This window comes from Hypanus sabinus, chromosome 6, assembly GCF_030144855.1.
Source record: "Hypanus sabinus isolate sHypSab1 chromosome 6, sHypSab1.hap1, whole genome shotgun sequence".
NCBI lineage: Eukaryota > Metazoa > Chordata > Chondrichthyes > Myliobatiformes > Dasyatidae > Hypanus > Hypanus sabinus.
The window spans coordinates 14,774,092-14,794,127 of record NC_082711.1 but is presented as its reverse complement, the minus strand read 5'-3'; the positions used below and the strand labels follow the sequence as shown (position 1 = coordinate 14,794,127).

The 20,036-nt window shown below is 44.0% G+C and overlaps 1 protein-coding gene across 6 annotated transcripts in view; it reads right to left on the bottom strand.

Annotated features, from left to right (window-relative positions):
* Positions 1–20,036, bottom strand: part of nktr (natural killer cell triggering receptor) — a 245,398-nt gene that overhangs the window by 26,473 nt on the left and 198,889 nt on the right. For 5 of the 6 annotated variants that reach the window (XM_059971740.1, XM_059971738.1, XM_059971737.1 and 2 more), the window contains 3 exons: positions 19,248–19,340; positions 3,538–3,597; positions 1,984–2,064 (listed from right to left, as the gene is read on the bottom strand). In XM_059971740.1, the coding sequence (XP_059827723.1) occupies positions 1,984–2,064; positions 3,538–3,597; positions 19,248–19,340 (234 nt within the window). The remainder of the gene's footprint in view (positions 1–1,983; positions 2,065–3,537; positions 3,598–19,247; positions 19,341–20,036) is intronic. The other variant, XM_059971739.1, reaches the window with a different exon arrangement.

The window sequence follows — 20,036 nt, the reverse complement described above, 5'->3', positions numbered from 1 at the left end:
ACATTTCAATGAGTTTCCATGTACTGCGACAAATAAAGCTACTCCTTATCTTTATAACAAGAGCCTGTTTGACGGGAACTGCAAGTATCATGGGCGATTTTAATCTGCATCTTGATTAGACTAGTAAGGGTACAGTAAAAGAATTCATGGAATGTGTTGTTTGTATTTCAGAGCAGTGCATTGCAGAGTCTACCCCTGTACGGGTTATTTGAGATTTGCTTTTACGTAATGAGCAATGATTAATAAGAGATCTTGTGTTGGAAGAACTCAGGTGTAAGTAAGCACAATTCCAAAAGGAGTTTGAGGATGAACATAGGCCCATAACCAGTGTCTTCAAATTAAATATAGACACTTATAGAAGTATGTGGGAGGAGTTATTGAACATGGACTGGGCAAACACAGAGATAAGACATAAACCAAAGAGGAAAGACATACCTCAAAGAGGAAGGAGGTAATCATTAAGAGAAGACTGTATGCAATTAAACCTAGTTTTTAGTAAAGGTAAATCACAACAAATTTTCTCAAATTCTTTGAGGATGTAACAGGAGAGAGGATATCTGTAGAGGTAGTATATTTAGATTCTGAAAAGATATTTGACCAGGTGTCAAGCTTCATTTTATCCTGGTGGGATCAGTACTCATGGTGCCTGGATTAGTCCAATATAGAACTGCTGCTCCAGAGATGGCTGGTTCCTCTGCTCTTTCCAAAGCCCCTGACTTCTCTTCTTGTGCTTAATTATAAATTATCCACATCAGAAGATATCTAGGAAAAGTCCCAGTCAATGTCATTGTACACAACTCCCTCTCCTCACTCATCAGTATCTGCCTGACTGGAACCAGAGTGCTTGCAGCCTTGGTTGTCCAAGGAATCCTGAGACAAACTTTGGATAACAAATCCCAATCTTTACTGAAACCACCCACTTCCAACTTATTCCATGTTTCACCTATCTACTAAAATCTTCATTTGTGCTTTTGCTATTTCTAAACCCAATCACTGCACTTTGCTGCTGATCAACTTCCCTCATTCTATCCACTGTAAGCTTGAACTTATCCAAAGCAGTGCTGTCTGTGACTATTCATGCTCAGCTCCTTATCCCTCATGTGCTGACTGACTTACCATGGTTAATTTGGTTAAAATTGTCAATGGCTGTGCTTTGAGCAGCCAGGATTCCTTTCACTATCACTCTCCTGTGTGAAGACCTGCCCCTACAGCCTTATCAAACTGTGTCTCTGTGGAGGGTCTTTGGGCACATTGTTATGTTAAAGGCTTTTGATAAGAGGAAGGTCTGCAATCACTGCACTCTGGAAACTGCAATGGTCCTTAGTGTCTCTTGGAGAGGTAGGTGTTCATGGGCAGAGGTGGAGGAAAGTATGGGGGGGGGGGATGTCAGAGGTCAGTTTTTGTTTTACACACATAGTAGTGGGTGTGTGGAATGCTCTGTCAAGGATGGTGGTAGAGACAGATATATTAGAGACATTAAGAGACTCTTAGAAAGATACAGGAATGAAAGAAAAATGGAGAGTTATAAGGGAGGAGGGGCTGCCAGGGTGAAGACACATCTCTACCAAGGGAAATGTAAGGCACTCCTTCCCTCCAAGAGCCTGTAGGTCACCCTTGGGCAAGGTGGAGCACTTGCTTAGCCCCTGGTCAGGGTGATCGATGGTTGTATGAGCAGCTGGTTCATATCACAAATCCTGGTTATGTGACCACTGCTGCCAGGCAATCTCTGAGGAGTGTTGATAATGGCTGGGGGGGAGGGGGGTGGGGGGTCACCCAACAAGAGTAAAGACATTGCCCAGAAAGTGGCGATGGCAAACTGCTTCTGCAGAAAAACTTGCCAAGAACAATCATGGTCTGAAGACCATGATCGCCTACGTCTCACGACACAGCAGATAATGTTGATGATGATGTAGGAAGGAATGAAAAGGCTGTTGTTTTGGGAGAGGTGGCAGGTTAATGCAGACAGTGGGAATACTCTCTTACCTGGACCTTCGAGATTTGTGGTAACTGCGGCTTCGACTCCGACTCCTGCTCCTACTATCGTAACTATCATATGAATCTGACCTGGAATCAAGAGGGGGAAAAAAATCACAGCAATTACCACAAAGCATTTCCTTTGTAAGTGTATTGTGACAGCACTTCATGGAAGACAGTTTCGGAAGATACTGTCAAGCACTTCAGTGGAACTCGAGCATCCAGTTAATGCACTCTAGCACTTATCAAAGAACCTAATGGAATAATTTCTACTGCATCGAGAGCCATGGTGAATCAAATTACACAGAGTGAGCTGTGGTGAGTTTCACTGCAGGGAACACAGAGGCTGCTTGCACCAACAAATCTGGAAGAAGCACTCAATAGATCCGGCAAAGGGAAACAGAGAGATGATGGGGTGGGGGGTAGGTAGGTGAGCAGCCTTAGACATCCTCCCTTGGCATCATGGTCTGTGAGCAGAATGTTCTGCTCCACATCCTCTGGCTGATGACCAAGAGATAACACACAACATGCTGGAAGAACTCAGTAGACCACACAGCATCTATGGAAGAAATAAACAGCATCTTGGCTAAAACTCTCACATCAAGACCCAATATCTGATGAAGGCTCTCATACCAACTGTTTATTTTGCTCTCTGATCTGCTGAGTTCCTCCAGCACTGTGTGTTGGCTGGTCCATTACATCCCAGAGGCTTTCTCTGAGAGCTGCCACTAAAACTATACAAACCCTAATGAGAAAAAACTACTCAAGGTACTTTGACACCATGAGGTAAATTTCTCCACTACTTCCTGGGAACCTATTGACTTGAAAAACAAAATTATTTATTGCATGGGAGGACACTGGAGCATGGATGACCATTACCCAGCTCATAAATCAAAACATTTGGTACAGGGAGCTTAGAAAATAGAAGGCTATGCACTAGGGAAATTCTAAGCAGTTTCTAAGTAGGTTATATGGTCGGAACAACATCGTGGGCTGAAAGGCCTGTAATGTGCTGTAGATTTCTATGTTCTATTTATACTGGAGGCAAGCCTAAGTCCATTTCCCTGCAAGTGGTCAAAGGCATAGAATTTCAACCTCAAAATTTACCTTGTTATGAACTTGCAACTTTATTATCTACCTGCACTATTCTTCATTGCTATTGTTTTATGTTGTGCTATCTCAACGCACTCTGTAAAGATCTAAAGATCAGCTTTATTTGCCACATGTACAGTATATCGAAAACATCTAAACATTCAGTGAACTGTGTTGTTTGCATCATATCAAATCAGTGGGGATTGTGCTGGGCAGCCCACAAGTGTCACCATGTTTCCAGCACCATCATAATGGTGTGAACAGTATGCAAGACGAGCTTTTCATTGCATCTTGGTACGTGTGACAATAATAAACCAATTCCAATTCCCCTTTCACAAAGCTGCCCTACAGTGCTAGTATTAACTGTGTGGGGCCTGGGATGTTCTGGGACTGTAAGCCATCCTGAGATGAGGAGAAGATGCCAACAATCAATACTTGAGCCTACAGCAGTAGCCTCCGCTGGATACGTACCGAGATCTCCGGTGACGGCTGGAGGAAAGGCTCCTAGAACGGCTGTGACTGTATGTTCTACTGTTGGAGAAACAGAAACAAGTGCAAGTGAGCAGGTACAAAATACACAATCCCAAAACCTGCTTCCACTCTACACCATCTGTTACATACCTATATCCAGGTCAAGGCTATGTTTTGTATACCTTCCCCTCCCTTTCTCCAGTAGCCAGCTGGTAACCAGTAAGGAGCAGGGTTATAATCTGAGGCACCGTCCTGGGAGGTGTGGAGGCGCTATTAACAGTAACTGACGTTGCTCTACAGAAACATTTAGTGGGTAGGAAGGCAAGGAGAATAGCTCGAGGTAACTCCTTCCACCCACGGACAACTGCTTGCATTCTCAGTGCCTGCCTGCGATGACTGTACCAGCGACCACTGGCAGCAGCCTGCAGCTTCTAAAACATGGTATAGAACATGGCTGTTGTCACCTTGGTATTTAGGTGCAATTGTATGAGAAATCAGGTTCTTGCAAGCTGAAATGAATGTTTCTGCTAAATAAATATATTTGCTTGCTTTAGGTTGTTACGAAATCCCGCAACTGGATCACTTACCAGAAAAGATAGAGAGGTCCGTTGAAGTCTGATGGTACTATTTGTAAAAGTCTTTATTTATTAAGGGGCACAAAAATAAGATTAATACAAACATTCAGATAATATACATCGTCACTACTCAATCTAAAAGTGCGGGTCTAATAATAACCATCAATGAGAAACAGCTCGATCGTTTGTCTAGGGCAGGCATGGGAAAACTACGGCCTGCGGGCCATATGCGGCCCGTTAAGCTTTTTAATCCGGCCTGCAGAACTTGATGAAATTATATTAATAAACCTTGTTAACGTTTTTTCCCCGCAATTCTGGCATTTTCCCAATAGATGACGCACTCTATGTACATTGACCTTTGTTGAGGTGCAGCGTATCACTCCACATTTGCGCTTTACTCTTTGTTCAGCTCGACCTATTTACGTGAACAGGCGTTCAGCGTCATGAACATCAACAAAGCCAGCCAAAGATCCAAGTTAACTGACCAACACCTCAGATCCACCCTGAGAATCGCCACAACAAAACTAAATCCAGAGTTTGATGCGCTGGCTAAAAAGGGAGACCAACAACACTGTTACCACTGAAATTAAAAATAAGTTTCTTCGTTGTGTTATGTAAAAAATGCATTTGAAAATATTTTTTTCAATAAGCCTTACATGTTACATGTCATTATGTTAAGTGATGGACATGAGTAGTGCCCAGGTACACGTACGTTCTCAAAATAAAAAATGCGCTCCAGATCAAATAAAGCGCTCCGCATACTGGCGCGCTTTCACTGTTCTGTCTTTGTGCTGGTCGTTGTTGAGTTTTGGCACAGGGGACAATTGAATAAGAAGTAGCAGGACAAGTAGACCTGCATCTCCTACCGTTTTTGAAATAAAGACAGTCAGGAGGAGAGTGATGATGATAGTTATTATTTTAAAGCACTGAAAATTCTGTTATCCTTCAAGATATTATCATCATTAAAAAAAGCTGTATTTTATTCATTTAATTTTCAGTGTTTTAAAAGGCATTTCAATAAATAGCTAAATACCATGGGACTTCAAAGACAGATATTTTGTTGTAATGCATTTGTTCATTTTCAATTGAAATTAAAGCACATGTTTGCTACATATCCCATGATATTTTATTTTCTCTTATGAGGTGTATTACCAAAACACTCCGTCCATCTGCTCCTGGTCCGGCCCCCCTGTCAAATTTTAGAACCCTTTGTGGCCCACAAGTCAAAAAGTTTGCCCATCCCTGGTCTAGGGGATAATATATTGTCTGATGGAAATATAAAAGTCACTCAGAAGCCTGCAGGATTCAGCCTTTGGGGACCGCTGGGTTTTCACTTGTTGCAGAGAGAGAGAGATTTGTGAGAAAAGAAACTTGCCTGGGTCTTTTATGAAGCAAATCCGTTGAATCAGGGGTGCGGGCTTCCCCATTGTTAGCTAAAAGCGGTTTTCCATGGTTCCAGCCACGGAATCGAACGCACATGGCTTCCTTCAAATGGCTTCCCGCTACCACGGAATGGTTAGTGTTTCTTCTGGGTGTGTCTAAAGGGGTTGTTCCTCCAGACCCTCTTTTATACTTCCTCACGGGGTCTCCGATGTCAATCAGGTTGGGATGATGCAATCCCTCTCTCAACCAGCCCACTTTGCCCGAGGGCTTGCACGTAGCATAGTCCCCAATCCACAAACGTGGTCTCCAGGAGACAATGGTCAATGTCGCATTATTTTGCATCGCGGTGTAATGAGGTATTCGGCACGTCTCTCTCTCCCATTTCCTGGGTCTACTGACCCCCCTCAACTAGTGCTCTTGCGATTCTCACAAAGGAGGGGGCTGTGAACATAACAAGGTTATCTACCAAAGACAAATGTTTGTGGTTTGTCTGTACCAGACTCTTTGCCAGAAGTATTAAATATCTCAAGATTTCCAACTTCATCCTGTTCTAGCTATGTTCGGACATGGAGACTAACAATAATTATTAGATTGCACAGTGCATCAGGGTTGCAACAGATTCTGTTCACAAGATGCAGGGGTCATTCAGTGGTTTTCCAGGGCAGAAATGGCTAATGTGAGGGGCATAATTTTAAGGTGATTAGAGCAAAGTATCGGCCAGGGGGGCGGGGATTGCAGAGGTTTTTTTTAAATACAGAGAGTAGTAACTACATGGAACACTCCTGCATTAGGGATATTTAAGAGACTTAGATCGGCACATAAACGCTAAAAGAGTGGAGGGCTTTAAGGGAGTGAAGAGTTAGACTGATCTTGAAGTAGGTTAAAAGGTCACTACAATATCATGGGCTAAAGAACTATGCCATACTGTTTTATGTTCTGTATCCCATGTTCTACGACAGCAACTCTGGCCTGAATAATTGGAGCAAACCGATTCAACAGGACGATTCAGGAGTCGCTTGGCCTGAAACACTGACTATACTCTTTTTCATAGATGCTGCCTGGCCTGCTGAGTTCCTCCAGCATTTTGTGTGTGTTGCTTGGATTTTCAGCATCTGCAGATTTTCTCTTGTTTCTGATTCAAGGCTCATTCAATGACCCTTTTAAGCCATCAAGGTTTGATTGATGATCTACATATCTCTATCAAATCATGGGAATGAGGGCTGAGATTCCTTGGGATTGCAAGTGGTGTTGAAGATGTTAATACTCTCAGGCCTAATGATTATGGAGATAAAGACTGACATAAAAAAGTGGAGGCAAAAAGGTTAAGTTGTGCTTTTATGTAATGTAGACCAAAAAATACAATGTCAAAACATGATCTTCTATAATGCCATCAACTTGAAGTGTTAAGTGCTTCCCTCTCCATGGATGCTGCTTGAACTGCTGAGTATTTACAAGGTTTAATTTCTACATATAATTTTACAGAATTTTGTAGACATTAGCTGATTAGTAAAAACAAATTATTGTTATGCCTCTCTTACAAGTGCTATTCATTCAATTAGTTCAATTATTGCAGCTCTAGAGGCCTGTCCCTTGGGCAGAAGATCTTGGCAGCAAACCAGTCAGTAGTAACTTGGGTGAGTCACTCTCTGGTTACTGGAGCAATAAAGACAGAGCAGAGCTCAGTTTAACATCAATCCCTCATTCCTTTTCTCAGCAGCAGAAAATACAAAGATATTTAGTCATATAACATAGAAAACCTGCAGCACAATACAGGTCTTTCGGCCCACAATGCTGTGCCGAACATGCACTTACTTAGAAATGACCAAGGGTTACCCATAGCCCTCTATTTTTCTAAGCTTCATGTACCTATCCAGGAGTCTCTTAAAAGACCCTATCGAATCTGCCTCCATCACCATTGCTGGTGGCCCATTCCACGCACTCACCACTCTCCGTGTAAAAACTTACCCGACATCTCGTCTGTACCTACTTCCAAGCACCTTAAAACTGCCCTCTTGTGATAGCCATTTCAGCCCTGGGAGAAAGTCTCTGACTATTCACATGATCAATGCTTCTCATCATCTTATACACCTCTATCAGGTCACCTCTCATCCTCTGTTGCTCCGAGGAGAAAAGGCCGAGTTCAATCAACCTATTCTCATAAGGCATGCTCCCCAATCCAGGCAACATCCTTGTAAATCTCCTCTGCATCCTTTCTATGGCTTCCACATCCCTCCTGCAGTGAGGTGACCAGAATTAAGCACAGTACTCTGTTACGAATGTGCTGCAACTCTGAGGGGCCGAAGGGTACAAAGTCGCCCCCTCCTTTTTGAGAATCGCAAGATCGCTATTAATTCGGGTCTGGGACCCAGGAAATGAGAGAGAGAGACACGCAGAATCCACAAGGTTTGGAATGTGTCCTGGCCTCAGCGAAAACAGAACCATTGATAACGGCTATTGTCTCTTGGAGACGGAATTGTGTATTGAGTACTGTACTATTCATTGAAACCCCTCAGGGGATGACCAGAGTGGGCTGGTTGAGGGATTGCATCATCCCAACCTGATTGACATCTGAGACCCCGTGAGTAAGGATAAAAGAGGGTCTGGGGAACAACCCCTTTAGACGCACCAGGAGAAACGCTAGAAATCCCGTGACAGCGTTTAATAGCGACAGCCGGTGGGGGCTCATGTGTGTCCTTCCCTTGCCTGGGATTGGCGGGCTCATCACGGAAGAACGGCTTTAGCTAAAGGAGAGGCCACAAGTGAACGGCCACACCAACGAGACTCCAACGGATCGAAATCATAAAAGGAAAAGCTGGCAAGTTTTTCTCCCAAAACTCTCTCTCTCTCCAACCATTGCAAACCCAGCGGTCCCCAAAGGCTGCAGCCTGCATGAACTGAGTGAACTTTATATTTCCATCGGACAATACATTATCCCCTAGACAACGATAGAGCGTATTTCTTATTGATTATTATACCCGCACTTTTAGATTTAGTATTGACGACGTATATTATCTGCATATTTGCATTGATATTATTTTTGTGTATTTTTACTAATAAATACTGTTAAAAATAGTATCATCAGACTTCAACGGACCTCTCTTATCTTTGCTGGTAAGTGACCCAGTTACGGGGTTCATAACAACTCCCAGTGGGGCCTGACCAGGGTCCAAAATAACTGTAACATTACCTCCCAGTTCTTAAACTCAATCCCATGGTTGATGAAAGGCTGATGCATCATATGCCTTCTTAACCACAGAGTCAACCTGCACAGGAATCGAACCCTGTTCTTACAGCGACACACTTACCATTATGCTGCACCCCCCTATCTCCAATCTCACTAACAATTTTCTACAAATCTGGAAGATAAGCCATATTGTTCTAAACAAACTGAAAGTGTTGACACTATTTTGTCATTTAATCCTCAGACTCAGCAGAGCCAACACCTTTGCTGCACAAAGGAACATGATGTGGAGAAGCCTGGGTCCCTCATGGGAGGCTTATTCAGTAGACTAAGATGCATGGGATCAATGGTAATTCAGAACTGGCTTGTCTATAGAAGACAGAAGGAAATGGTTAAAGGGACTTATTCTAGCTGGTGATTAGTGGTCCACAGGGATCTGTACTGGGATCTCTGCTGTATATAAATGACCTGGATGAAAATGTAGATGGGTGGGTTAGTAAGTTTGTAGATGACACAAAGATTGGTAATGTTGTGGATAGATTAGATGACCGACAAAGAATACAACAGGATAGATAAGTTGCAGATATGAGCGGAGAAATAACAGATGGTGTTTAAACCGGCCAAATGTGAAGTGTTACACCTTGATAGGTCAAACATAAAGAGACAGAACACTGTTAATGACAAGACCCTTTACAGTGTTGATGAGCAGAGTGATCTTTGGGATCCAAGTACGTAACGCCCTAAAGGTGGCTACACTGCTTGATAGGATGGGTAAGACAACGTATTGTATGTTTGTCTACATTAGTTGAGGCATTGAGATCAAAGGTCAGGAAGTTATGTTGCAGCTTTATAAAACTCTGGAGTATTGTATACAGTTCTGGTCGATGCTTTGGAGAGACTGTTTTCTCTGGAGCGGCGGAGGTTGGAGGGAAGATTTGAGTAATCAAACAGTATCTTTGTCCCAGGATTTAAATGTTTAACACCAGAGAGCATGCGTTTAAGGTGAGGGGAGATAATTTTAACACTCTCATTTTACCTTTGTTAGATGAGGCACAGTACGATACTGAACTAGACAAACTGATACGGCGTGCGTGAACCAGGGCTTGGGTGGGTAAGAAACAATATTGCCTGTTCATCTAACTACTGAACTATCTGGATTTATGGCCAGAAAGTGGATTATTAGCGTTTTACCGTAGCTGGATCTTTACCACAATCGAACGGCTTAATGATTGTAGAATGATATATATGATTATGTGATGTATCTCTAAAAAAATAAAAAATAAACAAACACTGGTATTTAATTTCAGTATCTGCAGTCCTGCTTGTTAAATGTGAAGTTATCCACTTTGGAAGCAGGAACAAGAGGGCAGAGTATTGTCTGAATGGTGTAGAGTTAGGTAAGGGAGAAATGCAAAGAGACCTAGGAGTCCTAGTTCATCAGTCAATGAAGGTGAATGAGCAAGTGCAACAGGCAGTGAAGAGGGCAAATGGAATGTTGGCCTTTATTACAAGGGGAATTGAGTACAAGAGCAAGGATGTCCTTTTGCATTTGTACAGGGCTCTGGTGAGACCACACCTGGAATATTGCGTACAGTTTTGGTCTCCGGGTTTAAGGAAGGACATTCTGGCAATTGAGGAAGTGCAGCGTAGATTCACTAGGTTGATTCCTGGGATGGCAGGGCTGTCTTACGCAGAGAGATTGGAGAGATTGGGCTTGTACACACTGGAATTGAGGAGATTGAGAGGGGATCTGATTGAAACGTTTAAGATAATTAAAGGATTTGATAGGATTGAGGCAGGAAATATGTTCCAGATGTTGGGAGAGTCCAGTACCAGAGGGCATGGATTGAGAATAAGAGGTCAGTTATTTAAAACAGAGTTGAGGAAAAACTTCTTCTCCCAGAGAGTTGTGGAGGTGTGGAATGCACTGCCTCGGAAGACAGTGGAGGCCAATTCTCTGGATGCTTTCAAGAAGGAGCTAGATAGATATCTGATGGATAGGGGGATCAAGGGATATGGGGACAAGGCAGGGACTGGGTATTGATAGTGAATGATCAGCCATGATCTCAGAATGGTGGTGCAGACTCGAGGGGCCGAATGGTCTACTTCTGCACCTATTGTCTATTGTCTACATGTGTAGTCTGGGTTTCAGAGTTCCTGGTCTTCAGCCGATGTATAAACAGTGCACAAATTCAGAATTCAAGGACTTATACCAATGTAGTGTGATCATTCGAGCTCAGTATGTTCTCCAAAGGGTGAATCGGTATTCCTTTTTTAATGTTAGAAAATTGATTAATATAATTCATACTTCACCACCCATAATCCCAGAATGTGTTATCTCATTAGATGCTGAAAAAGCTTTTGATAGAGTTGAATGGATATATTTATTTAATACATTGAGAAATTTTAATTTTAGTCCTAACTTTATATCATGGATTAAATTAATATATTATAAACCTGTTGCTTCTGTTCTTACAAATAACTATAGATCCTCTTTTTTTCAATTATCTCATGGTACGAGACAAGGCTGTCCCTTAAGTCCTTTATTATTTAATATTGCATTAGAACCTTTAGCTATTGCTATTCGTGAATCTCCTAATATTTTTGGTATTACCCGTAATGAGAAGTTATACAAATTATCACTTTAAGCTGATGACTTGCTGTTATGTATTTCTGACCCTGATAGGTCTATTCCCGCTATTTTATCCTTGTTGGTTCAATTTGGTATTTTTTCTGGTTATAAACTAAACTTAGATAAGAGTGAATTATTTCCTTTAAGTGCACAAACTTTATTGAGTGATAGGATACCATTTAAAGTTGTTACTGATAACTTTACCTATTTAGGTATAAAAATTACCAAGAAATATAAAGATTTATTTAGACTGAATTTTTTACCTATGCTTCATCAAATTCATCAACTTACTACAAGATGGTCTCCATTATTTTTATCATTAATTGGTCGGATTAATGCTATTAAAATGATGATTTTACCGAAATTTTTATACTTATTTCAAGCCTTACCAATTTTTATTTCTAAATCTTTTTTTGATAACATTGATTCAAAAATTTCCTCATTTGTGTGGCAAAATAAAAACCCTAGGTTAAGTAAAAGGCAATTACAAAAATCTAAAAAAGATGGTGGTTTAGCTTTACCTAACTTTAGATTTTATTATTGGGCAAATAATATTCGTAATTTAATGTATTGGAAACTAGATTTGGATTCACCATTGTGCCCACAGTGGGTAAATTTGGAATGTAATGAGGTAAAGGAATATTCTCTATTCTCTGTTCTTGGTTCTTGTCTTCCTGCTGATTTAGTTAAATTTAATAAACAAATATCTAATCCTGTTATTAAACATACATTACAAATTTGGTTTCAATTTCGTAAGTTTTTTACTTTGAAAAACTTTGTTCTTGATAGCCCCATCTTACTTAATTTCTTTTTCAAATCCTCTTGGACAGATCAAGCTTTTAACATATGGAAAAGGAAAGGTATAAAATGTTTTCGTGATCTTTTCTTTGAAGATACTTTGATGTCATTTGACCAACTTTCCAACAAATTTGAATTACCTAAATCTAATTTTTTCAGATATTTACAAATTAGAAATTTCTTACATAAAGTTTTACCATCTTTTCCTAATTCAACTTTAGTGGATTTTACAGATTTGATGTTTACCTTAAACCCTTGTCAGAAGGGATTAGTAGCTTTTATTTATAATATGATTATGAAGATACAACCAGAAATATCAGTTAGAATTAAACAAGAATGGGAAAAAGAACTTCGATATAATATATCAACAGATAAATGGGAAAAAATTTTGCAAATGGTTAATTCCTCTTCTATATGTGCTAAACATGCTTTAATACAATTTAAAATTGTACATAGAGCTCATATGTCTAAAGATAAACTTGCTCGATTCTATTCTCATATTAACCCTCAATGTGACAGATGTCTTTCAGAAGTGGCCTCATTGACCCATATGTTTTGGTCATGTCCCACTTTACATAACTATTGGAAGGACATATTTACTACCATTTCCTCAATTTGGAATATAGATTTACAACCTCATTTTATTACTGCAATTTTTGGCATACCAAATGAAGATGGTAATCAGTTTTCCCCTTCAATCAGACGAATGATTGCTTTTGTAACATTAATGGCCAGAAGGTCTATATTACAAAACTGGAAAGAAGTAAATCCACCTACCACGTTTCAGTGGTTTTCTCAGACTATTTCTTATCTGAGCCTGGAAAAAATTAGAAGCACTATTTTTGACTCATCAATTAAATTTGAAGAAACTTGGAGACCGTTTATTCGACATTTTCATATGAATTAATTTGGCCTTTTCCAGACCTTCTTTCTGCTTATTCATGTTCAGGTATGGAGTTCTGGAGTTTTTTGACACTATCATATACTTGTAAGCTATTATTATTGCCCATGTTAGTTTAGTTTAGTGTTTTATTTTTCTTAATATATACTTTTTTCACATATTTTCAAATTTTTTCTTCTTTTAATGGTTATTTTTGTTTTTTTTCATATATAATCATATGGACTTGATTGATTAAGGTATTTTTTTCTGTTGATGTTTAATAGGATATTGTTATCTTATTATCAACGTGACTTCAAGTCTATTGTATTCATAATTTACTCATTATTATGTTATTTTTTTTATATGTATATATGAAAATCAATAAAAAAATTGAAAAAGAAAAAAAGAAAGTATGTTCTCCAAAGGGCTTGTCTATCGGTGGCTGTAGAGGCTGGTCCGGGATCCACATTTCTGATGTGGCATGGCCAAGAGTAGGTGGTATAACAAGTGCCAAACGTCTACAGAACTCAGCTTTTCTGGTGGACTTCATAATTCATGACAGGAAAACCTCAGCACTGAGTTTGCTCCACACAGAATCTACAATAGAGCTCTGTGAGAGCCACAGTAATTGATGGATATTGTCACCCTCTGAGTGAAGAAGTATCCCTAAAATTACTGTCAGCTCTTTTGGTGATTATTTGAAATTTATGTCCTTGTAGCGATGTGCTACACACAGCGCTGAAATAATGACATGCAGTCGGTAAGTTGTTTCGAGACTAGTTTATTCAAATTTCGCGGTGCAGGCATTTAAATCCCTAGCGCCCGCCCTCTCCGGGCGGAAATGACGTTGGAGGTGCATTACCAAAGTCTCCCCCCGCGCGCTGGGTATTTGTGAGCCGGTTCGCCTGCGCAGAAAGTGGGTCGCCACATAACCCCCCCCCCCCAGAATCGGCGATACACCCCCCCAATGTCCACAGTCTGGATCAGCCTCTGTTAGAGAGGTCTGCCTCTGCGTCGCGGTGCCTGAACCTCGACTGGCTGCGCCAAGTCCACATTGGCTGGTTTGAGTCGGTCTACCATGTAAACCTCCTCTTTCCCCCCCAATGTCCAGAATGTACGTGGACCCGTTGTTGATGATCACCTTGAACGGCCCCTCGTACGGCCGCTGTAGCTGTGCCCGGTGTCCGCCCCTTCGTACAAACACAAACTTACAGCTTTGCAGGTCTTTGGGTACATGGGTCGGGGTCCGTCTGTGCTGTGAAGTTGGTATGGGGGCCAGGTTGCCGAGCCTTTCGCGTAGCCTGTCCAGGACTGCTGTGGGTTCTTCCTCTCGCCCCCTTGGGGTTGGTATGAACTCTCCCGGGATGGCCAACTCGGCCGACGAGGTGTGCAAATTCTCTTTGGGCACTGTACGAATTCCAAGCAGGACCCAGGGAAGCTCGTCCACCCAGTTAGGTCCTCTCAGGCGGGCCACGAGAGCCAACTTCAAGTGACGGTGGAAGCGTTCCACCAGTCCGTTCGATTGTGGATGGCAGGCAGTTGTGTGGTGCAGCTGCATTCCCAACAGGCTGGCCACAGCCGACCACAGGCTGGAGGTGAACTGGGCGCCTCTGTCGGAGGTAATGTGGGCCGGTACCCCAAAGTGTGCTACCAAGGTTGCGATCAGTGCTTGGGTGCAGGAATCAGCAGATGTGTCGGTGAGCGGGAACGCCTCTGGCCATCTCGTGAATCGATCTACCAGTTAGGAGGTACTGCGCTCCTAGGGACTGGTAGGGGGCCCACGATATCCACATGAATGTGGTCGAACTTCCGGTGGGCGGGTTCGAACTGCTGCGGTGGGGCTTTAGTGTGCCGCTGCACCGTGGCTGTTTGGCACTGCGTGCATGTTCTGGCCTATTCACTGACCTGCTTGCGAAGTCCGTGCCACGCAAACTTGCTGGAGACCAGCCGGACGGTTGTCCTGATAGATGGGTGCGCCAAACCATGTATGGAGTCGAAAACCCGCCGCTTCCAGGCTGCCGGGACGATGGGGCGAGGTTGGCCGATAGCATCGTTGCACAGGAGGGTCCTATCACCTGGGCCTATGAGAAAGTCTTGCAGCTGCAAACCCGAGACTGCGGTCCTGTAGCTGGGCTGCCTGCTGTGCCTCCGCCAGTGCTGCACAGTCCACCCCCAGGGACAGGGCCTGGACAGCTGGTCTGGAGAGTGCGTCCGCCACAACGTTGTTCTTCCCCAAGACATGCTGGATGTCCGTCGTGTACTCGGAGATGTAGGACAGATGTCGCTGCTGGCGAGCCGACCAGGGATCGGACACCTTCGTGAACGCGAAGGTCAACGGTTTGTGGTCTGTGAACGCGGCGAACGGCCTGCCTTCTAAGAAGTACCTGGAATGCCGGATTGCCAGATACAGTGCCAACAGCTCCCAGTCGAAAGCACTGTACTTTAGTTCGGGTGGTCATAGGTGCTTGCTGAAGAACGCCAGGGGTTGCCAGCACCCCTCGATGAGCTGCTCCAGCACCCCACCAACTGTTGTGTTGGATGTGTCCACCGTGAGGGCGGTTGGAACGTCCATTCTGGGGTGCACCAGCATCGTGGCATCTGCCAAGGCTTCCTTGGGTTTAACGAAAGTGGCCGTGGCCTCCTCATCTCAAGTAATGTCCTTGCCTTTACCCGACATCAGGGTGTACAAAGGGTGCATGATACGGGCTGCTGAGGAGAGGAAACAGTGGTAGAAGCTCACCATACCAACAAACTCCTGCAGGCCTTTGACCGTGTTGGGCCGGGCAAAGTGGCGGATCGCGTCTACCTTGGCGGGCAGAGGTGTTGCCCCTTCTTTGGTAATCCTGTGGTCCAGGAAGTCAATGGTATCGAGACCGAACTGGCATTTGGCCGGGTTGATCGTGAGGCCGAAATCACTCTGGCGGGAGTAGAGCTGGCGGAGGTGGGACAGATGCTCCTGACGACAACTGCTGGCTATAAGGATGTCGTCCAAATAGATGGACGCAAAGTCCAGGTCGCATCCCACCACGTCCATTAGCCGCTGGAACGTCTGTGCGGCATTCTTCAGGCCGAACAGCATTCGGAGGAACTCGAACAGGCCAAAGGGGGTGATGAGTGCTGTTTTGGGGATGTCTTCAGGGTGCACCGGGATTTGATGGTATCCCCGGACGAAGTCTACTTTGGAAAAGATTCTTGCCCCGTGCAGGTTTGCTGCAAAGTCCTGTAAGTGCGGCACAGGGTAGCGGTCTGGAGCGGTAGCCTCGTTCAGTCTGTGGTAGTCGCAGCATGGTCTCCAACCCCTGGCTGCTTTGGGCACCATGTGCAGGGGGGAGGCCCATGGGCTGTCAGGCCTCCGTACGATCCCCAATTCCTCCATCCTCTTGAACTCCTCCTTCGCCAGGCGGAGCTTTTCCGGGGGGAGCCTTCATGCACGGGCGTGGAGAGGTGGTTCCTGGGTCTGAATGTGGTGCTGTACCCCGTGTCTGGGCATGGCTGCCGTGTACTGCGGTGCCAGAATCAATGGGAAGTCTGCCAGGATTCTGGTGAATTCGTTGTCCAACAGCGTGATGGAGTCCAGATGTAGGGCCGGCAACTTGGCTTCACCAAGGGAGAATGTCTGGAAAGTCTTGGCACGTACCAGTCTTTTCCCTTGCCAGTCGACCAGCAGGCTGTGAGCTTGCAAGAAGTCCACCCCCAGGAGTGGTTGGGCCACGGCGGCCAGTGTGAAGTCCCACATGAACCAGCTGGTGCCGAACTGCAGCTGCACTGTGCAGGTGTCGTAGGTCCGTATCGTGCTGCTGTTTGTGGCCCTCAGGGTGGGCCCTGGCTTCCTGTTGCGGGTGTCGTACCCCGTCGGGGGCAAGGCGCTGATCTCCGTTCTGGTGTCGACCAAGAAGCGGCGTACCAACTGTTTGTCCCAGACATACAAGAGGCTGTCCTGGTGGCCTGCCACCATAGTCATTAGCGGCAGCTGGCCCTGGCCCTGGCCCTTGCAGGGCGGGCGACAACGGCGGGCCTTTGTGCCCCACCACTGGTGGTAGAAACACCACTGTTAACTGGCCTCCTCATTCCTGCCTCTGTGTTGTGTGCACCCCCCTGCTGGGCCTGGTCTGGTCTGCTGTTGGGCGCGTGGCCTGGCAATCTGATCGACGGACGCTACGCTCTCCCTCTTGGCTTTCCACAGCACGTCTGCCTGGGCTGCCACCTTCCGGGGGGGTCGCTGAAATCTGCATTGGCCAACAGCAGATGTATGTCCTCGGGCAGTTGCTCCAGGAATGCTTGCTCGAACATGAGGCAGGGCTTGTGTCCGTCAGCATCTCGCTCATCAATGCTGATGGCAGCCTGTCTCCCAAGCTGTCCAGGTGAAGCAGGCGGGCACCCTGCTCACGCCGTGAGAGGCCAAAGGTCCCAATGAGCAGCGCTTTGAATGCTTTATATTTGCCTTCTTCCGGGGGCGACCGTATGAAATCTGCAACCTGGGCGGCCGTTTGCTGGTCAAGGGCACCCACCATGTGGTAGTAACGCGTGGAATCAGAGGCTATCTGCCGAATCTGGAACTGGGCTTCTGCTTGGTTAAACCACACACGTGGTCGCAGCGTCCAGAAAGTCGGCAGTTTTAGCAAAACTGCGTGAACAGATGAAGAGTCGGTCATCTTTGGTCCAAATCCCGTTTGGACCGTCGGGGTCACCAATGTAGCGATGTGCTACACACAGCGCTGAAATAATGACACGTAGTTGGTAAGTCATTTCAAGTCTAGTTTATTCAAACTTTGCAGTGCTGGCATTTGAATCCCTAGTGCCCACCCTCTCCGGGCAGAAATGACGTCGGAGGTGCATTACCAAAATCTCCCCCCGCGCGCTGGCTATTTGTGAGCCGGTTCACCTGTGCAGAAAGTGGGTTGCCACACCCTCTCATTATCATACTCCCACCTACTGAAACAACCTTTATTTTCCTTGACATAATCCTTTACAGCTCTGGACTCAATCAAGTGGTAGAGTCAGGTTCGGTATTGTCATTTAAAGTAAAATTGGATAGGTATATGGATAGGAAAGGAATGAAGAGTTATGGGCTGAGTGCGGGCCAGTGGGACTAGGTGTGTGTAAGCGTTGGCACGGACTAGAAGGGCCGGGATGGCCTGTTTCCATGTTGTAATTGTTATATGGTTATAAGTTGTATCCTTAATGTAATTTTTTTGTGAAAGGGAAAAAACAGCCCTTATATCTCAAACTTTCACTTGTACCTGCAGCCCCTCGAGTGTGGTCACACAAAAGTAATCAACTTGTTCACCAGTACTTAATTGCTTTCCTGTTTCGTGCTTCTCTGGACAATTAAGAACTCAATTTTCTCAGGCATTACATTAAGGCTGCAAAGGCACTCTTACAGACTAACCTCTGGAAATGGGGATGGTCAATAAATTCTGACTACCCGGATAAATCCACATCCCACTAATAAATAGAAGTACACTGAATGCAGTTTATCTGTTTAAAGTCTTATCTGTCCTCTGCACAACAAAGAAAAGCCTCTTCTCATTGGTGATGCCTTTAATCAGAAAAAGGACCCAGTATTCCAATTCCAGTCTGACTAAGTTTCACAAACTTACTCTCAATGGCCACTTTACTAGGTACACCTGCTCGCTAATGCAAATATTTAATCAGTAAATCATGTGGCAGCAACTCAACGCATTAAAACATGCAGACATGGTAGAGGTTCAGTTGTTGTTCAGACCAAACATCAGAATGGGGAAGAAATGTGATCTGAGTGACTTTGACCAGGGAATGATTGTTGGTGCCAGACAGGGTGGTTAGAGCATCTCGGAAACTGCTGTTCTCTTGGGATCTTTGCGCACAACAGTCTCTAGAGTTTACAGAGAATGGTGCGAAAAATAAAAACAAACATCAGTGTGTGGTAGTTTTGTGGGTGAAAACGCCTTGTTAATGAGAGCAGTCAGAGGAGAATGACCAGACTGGTTCAAGCTGACCGGAAAGTGACAGTTACTGAAATAACCTCGCGTTACAAACACGGTGTACAGAAGACCAGACTGGGTTTCACTTTATGGCTACTTGATTAGGTACACTCCTGTATCTAATGAAGTGACCACTGAGTGAGTGTACATTGAAAATAAGCATGTCCTAAAATAACTTATTTTCTGCACCTGTAACAACTCTTTAACAGAAAAGCATGTTGTTTTGAACTGATTAGGAATGCCACTGTGAGCACTAAAGAATACGACCATGTATAAATACCATTTGAAATTAGGTTACCTATGGCTTGGGTAGCTTCTGTAGGAACTGCTATGGCTCGAGTGATCTCTGCTGTGCCTTCGTCTGCTTCTACTTCTGCTGTAGCTTCGTGACCTAGAATGAATTGCAAAATTTAGTGCACAGATTAATTGATCATGGGTTATCATTTTAGATATTTCAACATTCCAGTTATAAGTGCATGTGACAGCAAAATAGCTATGCTTTGCGATGAGACAAAATTTGTTGTTATGCAGCAGCAGTACAGTGTAATACATAATAAAAACAGTAAATTACAGTAAATATATATTAAAAATGATAAATTAAATACATAGTGCAAAAAGAGAAGAAGAGTAGTGGGTTTAATATCCATTCAGAAATGTGATGGCAGTGGGGAAGAAGCTATTCCTGAATTGCTGAGTGTGTGTCTTCAGGCTTCTGTATCTCCTCCCTTATAGTAACAATGAGAAGAGGGCATGTCCTGGTGAGAGGGGTCCTTACTGATGATGCACTAAGGATGGAGTAAGGTGCTTTCCAAGTAATTCCATAATTCCTTATGACATGGGAGATGGCTATTTGGCTCATCAAGTCAATGGGGGCTCATAGAGCAATTGCATTACTCCTTTAATTCTTTCTTTAATCTATTTTCCCCACCAACTCTCTCCAGGTTCTACCACTCCCCTACATGCTAGGTGCAATTTGCAATGGTCACAAGTGACAACTGAGCTGCACTGATAGGAGGAACACAGGAAACGTTTTCACCCCACAACAGATTTAAAGATATTCAATCACGGAGTCATAGAGCACTGTAGC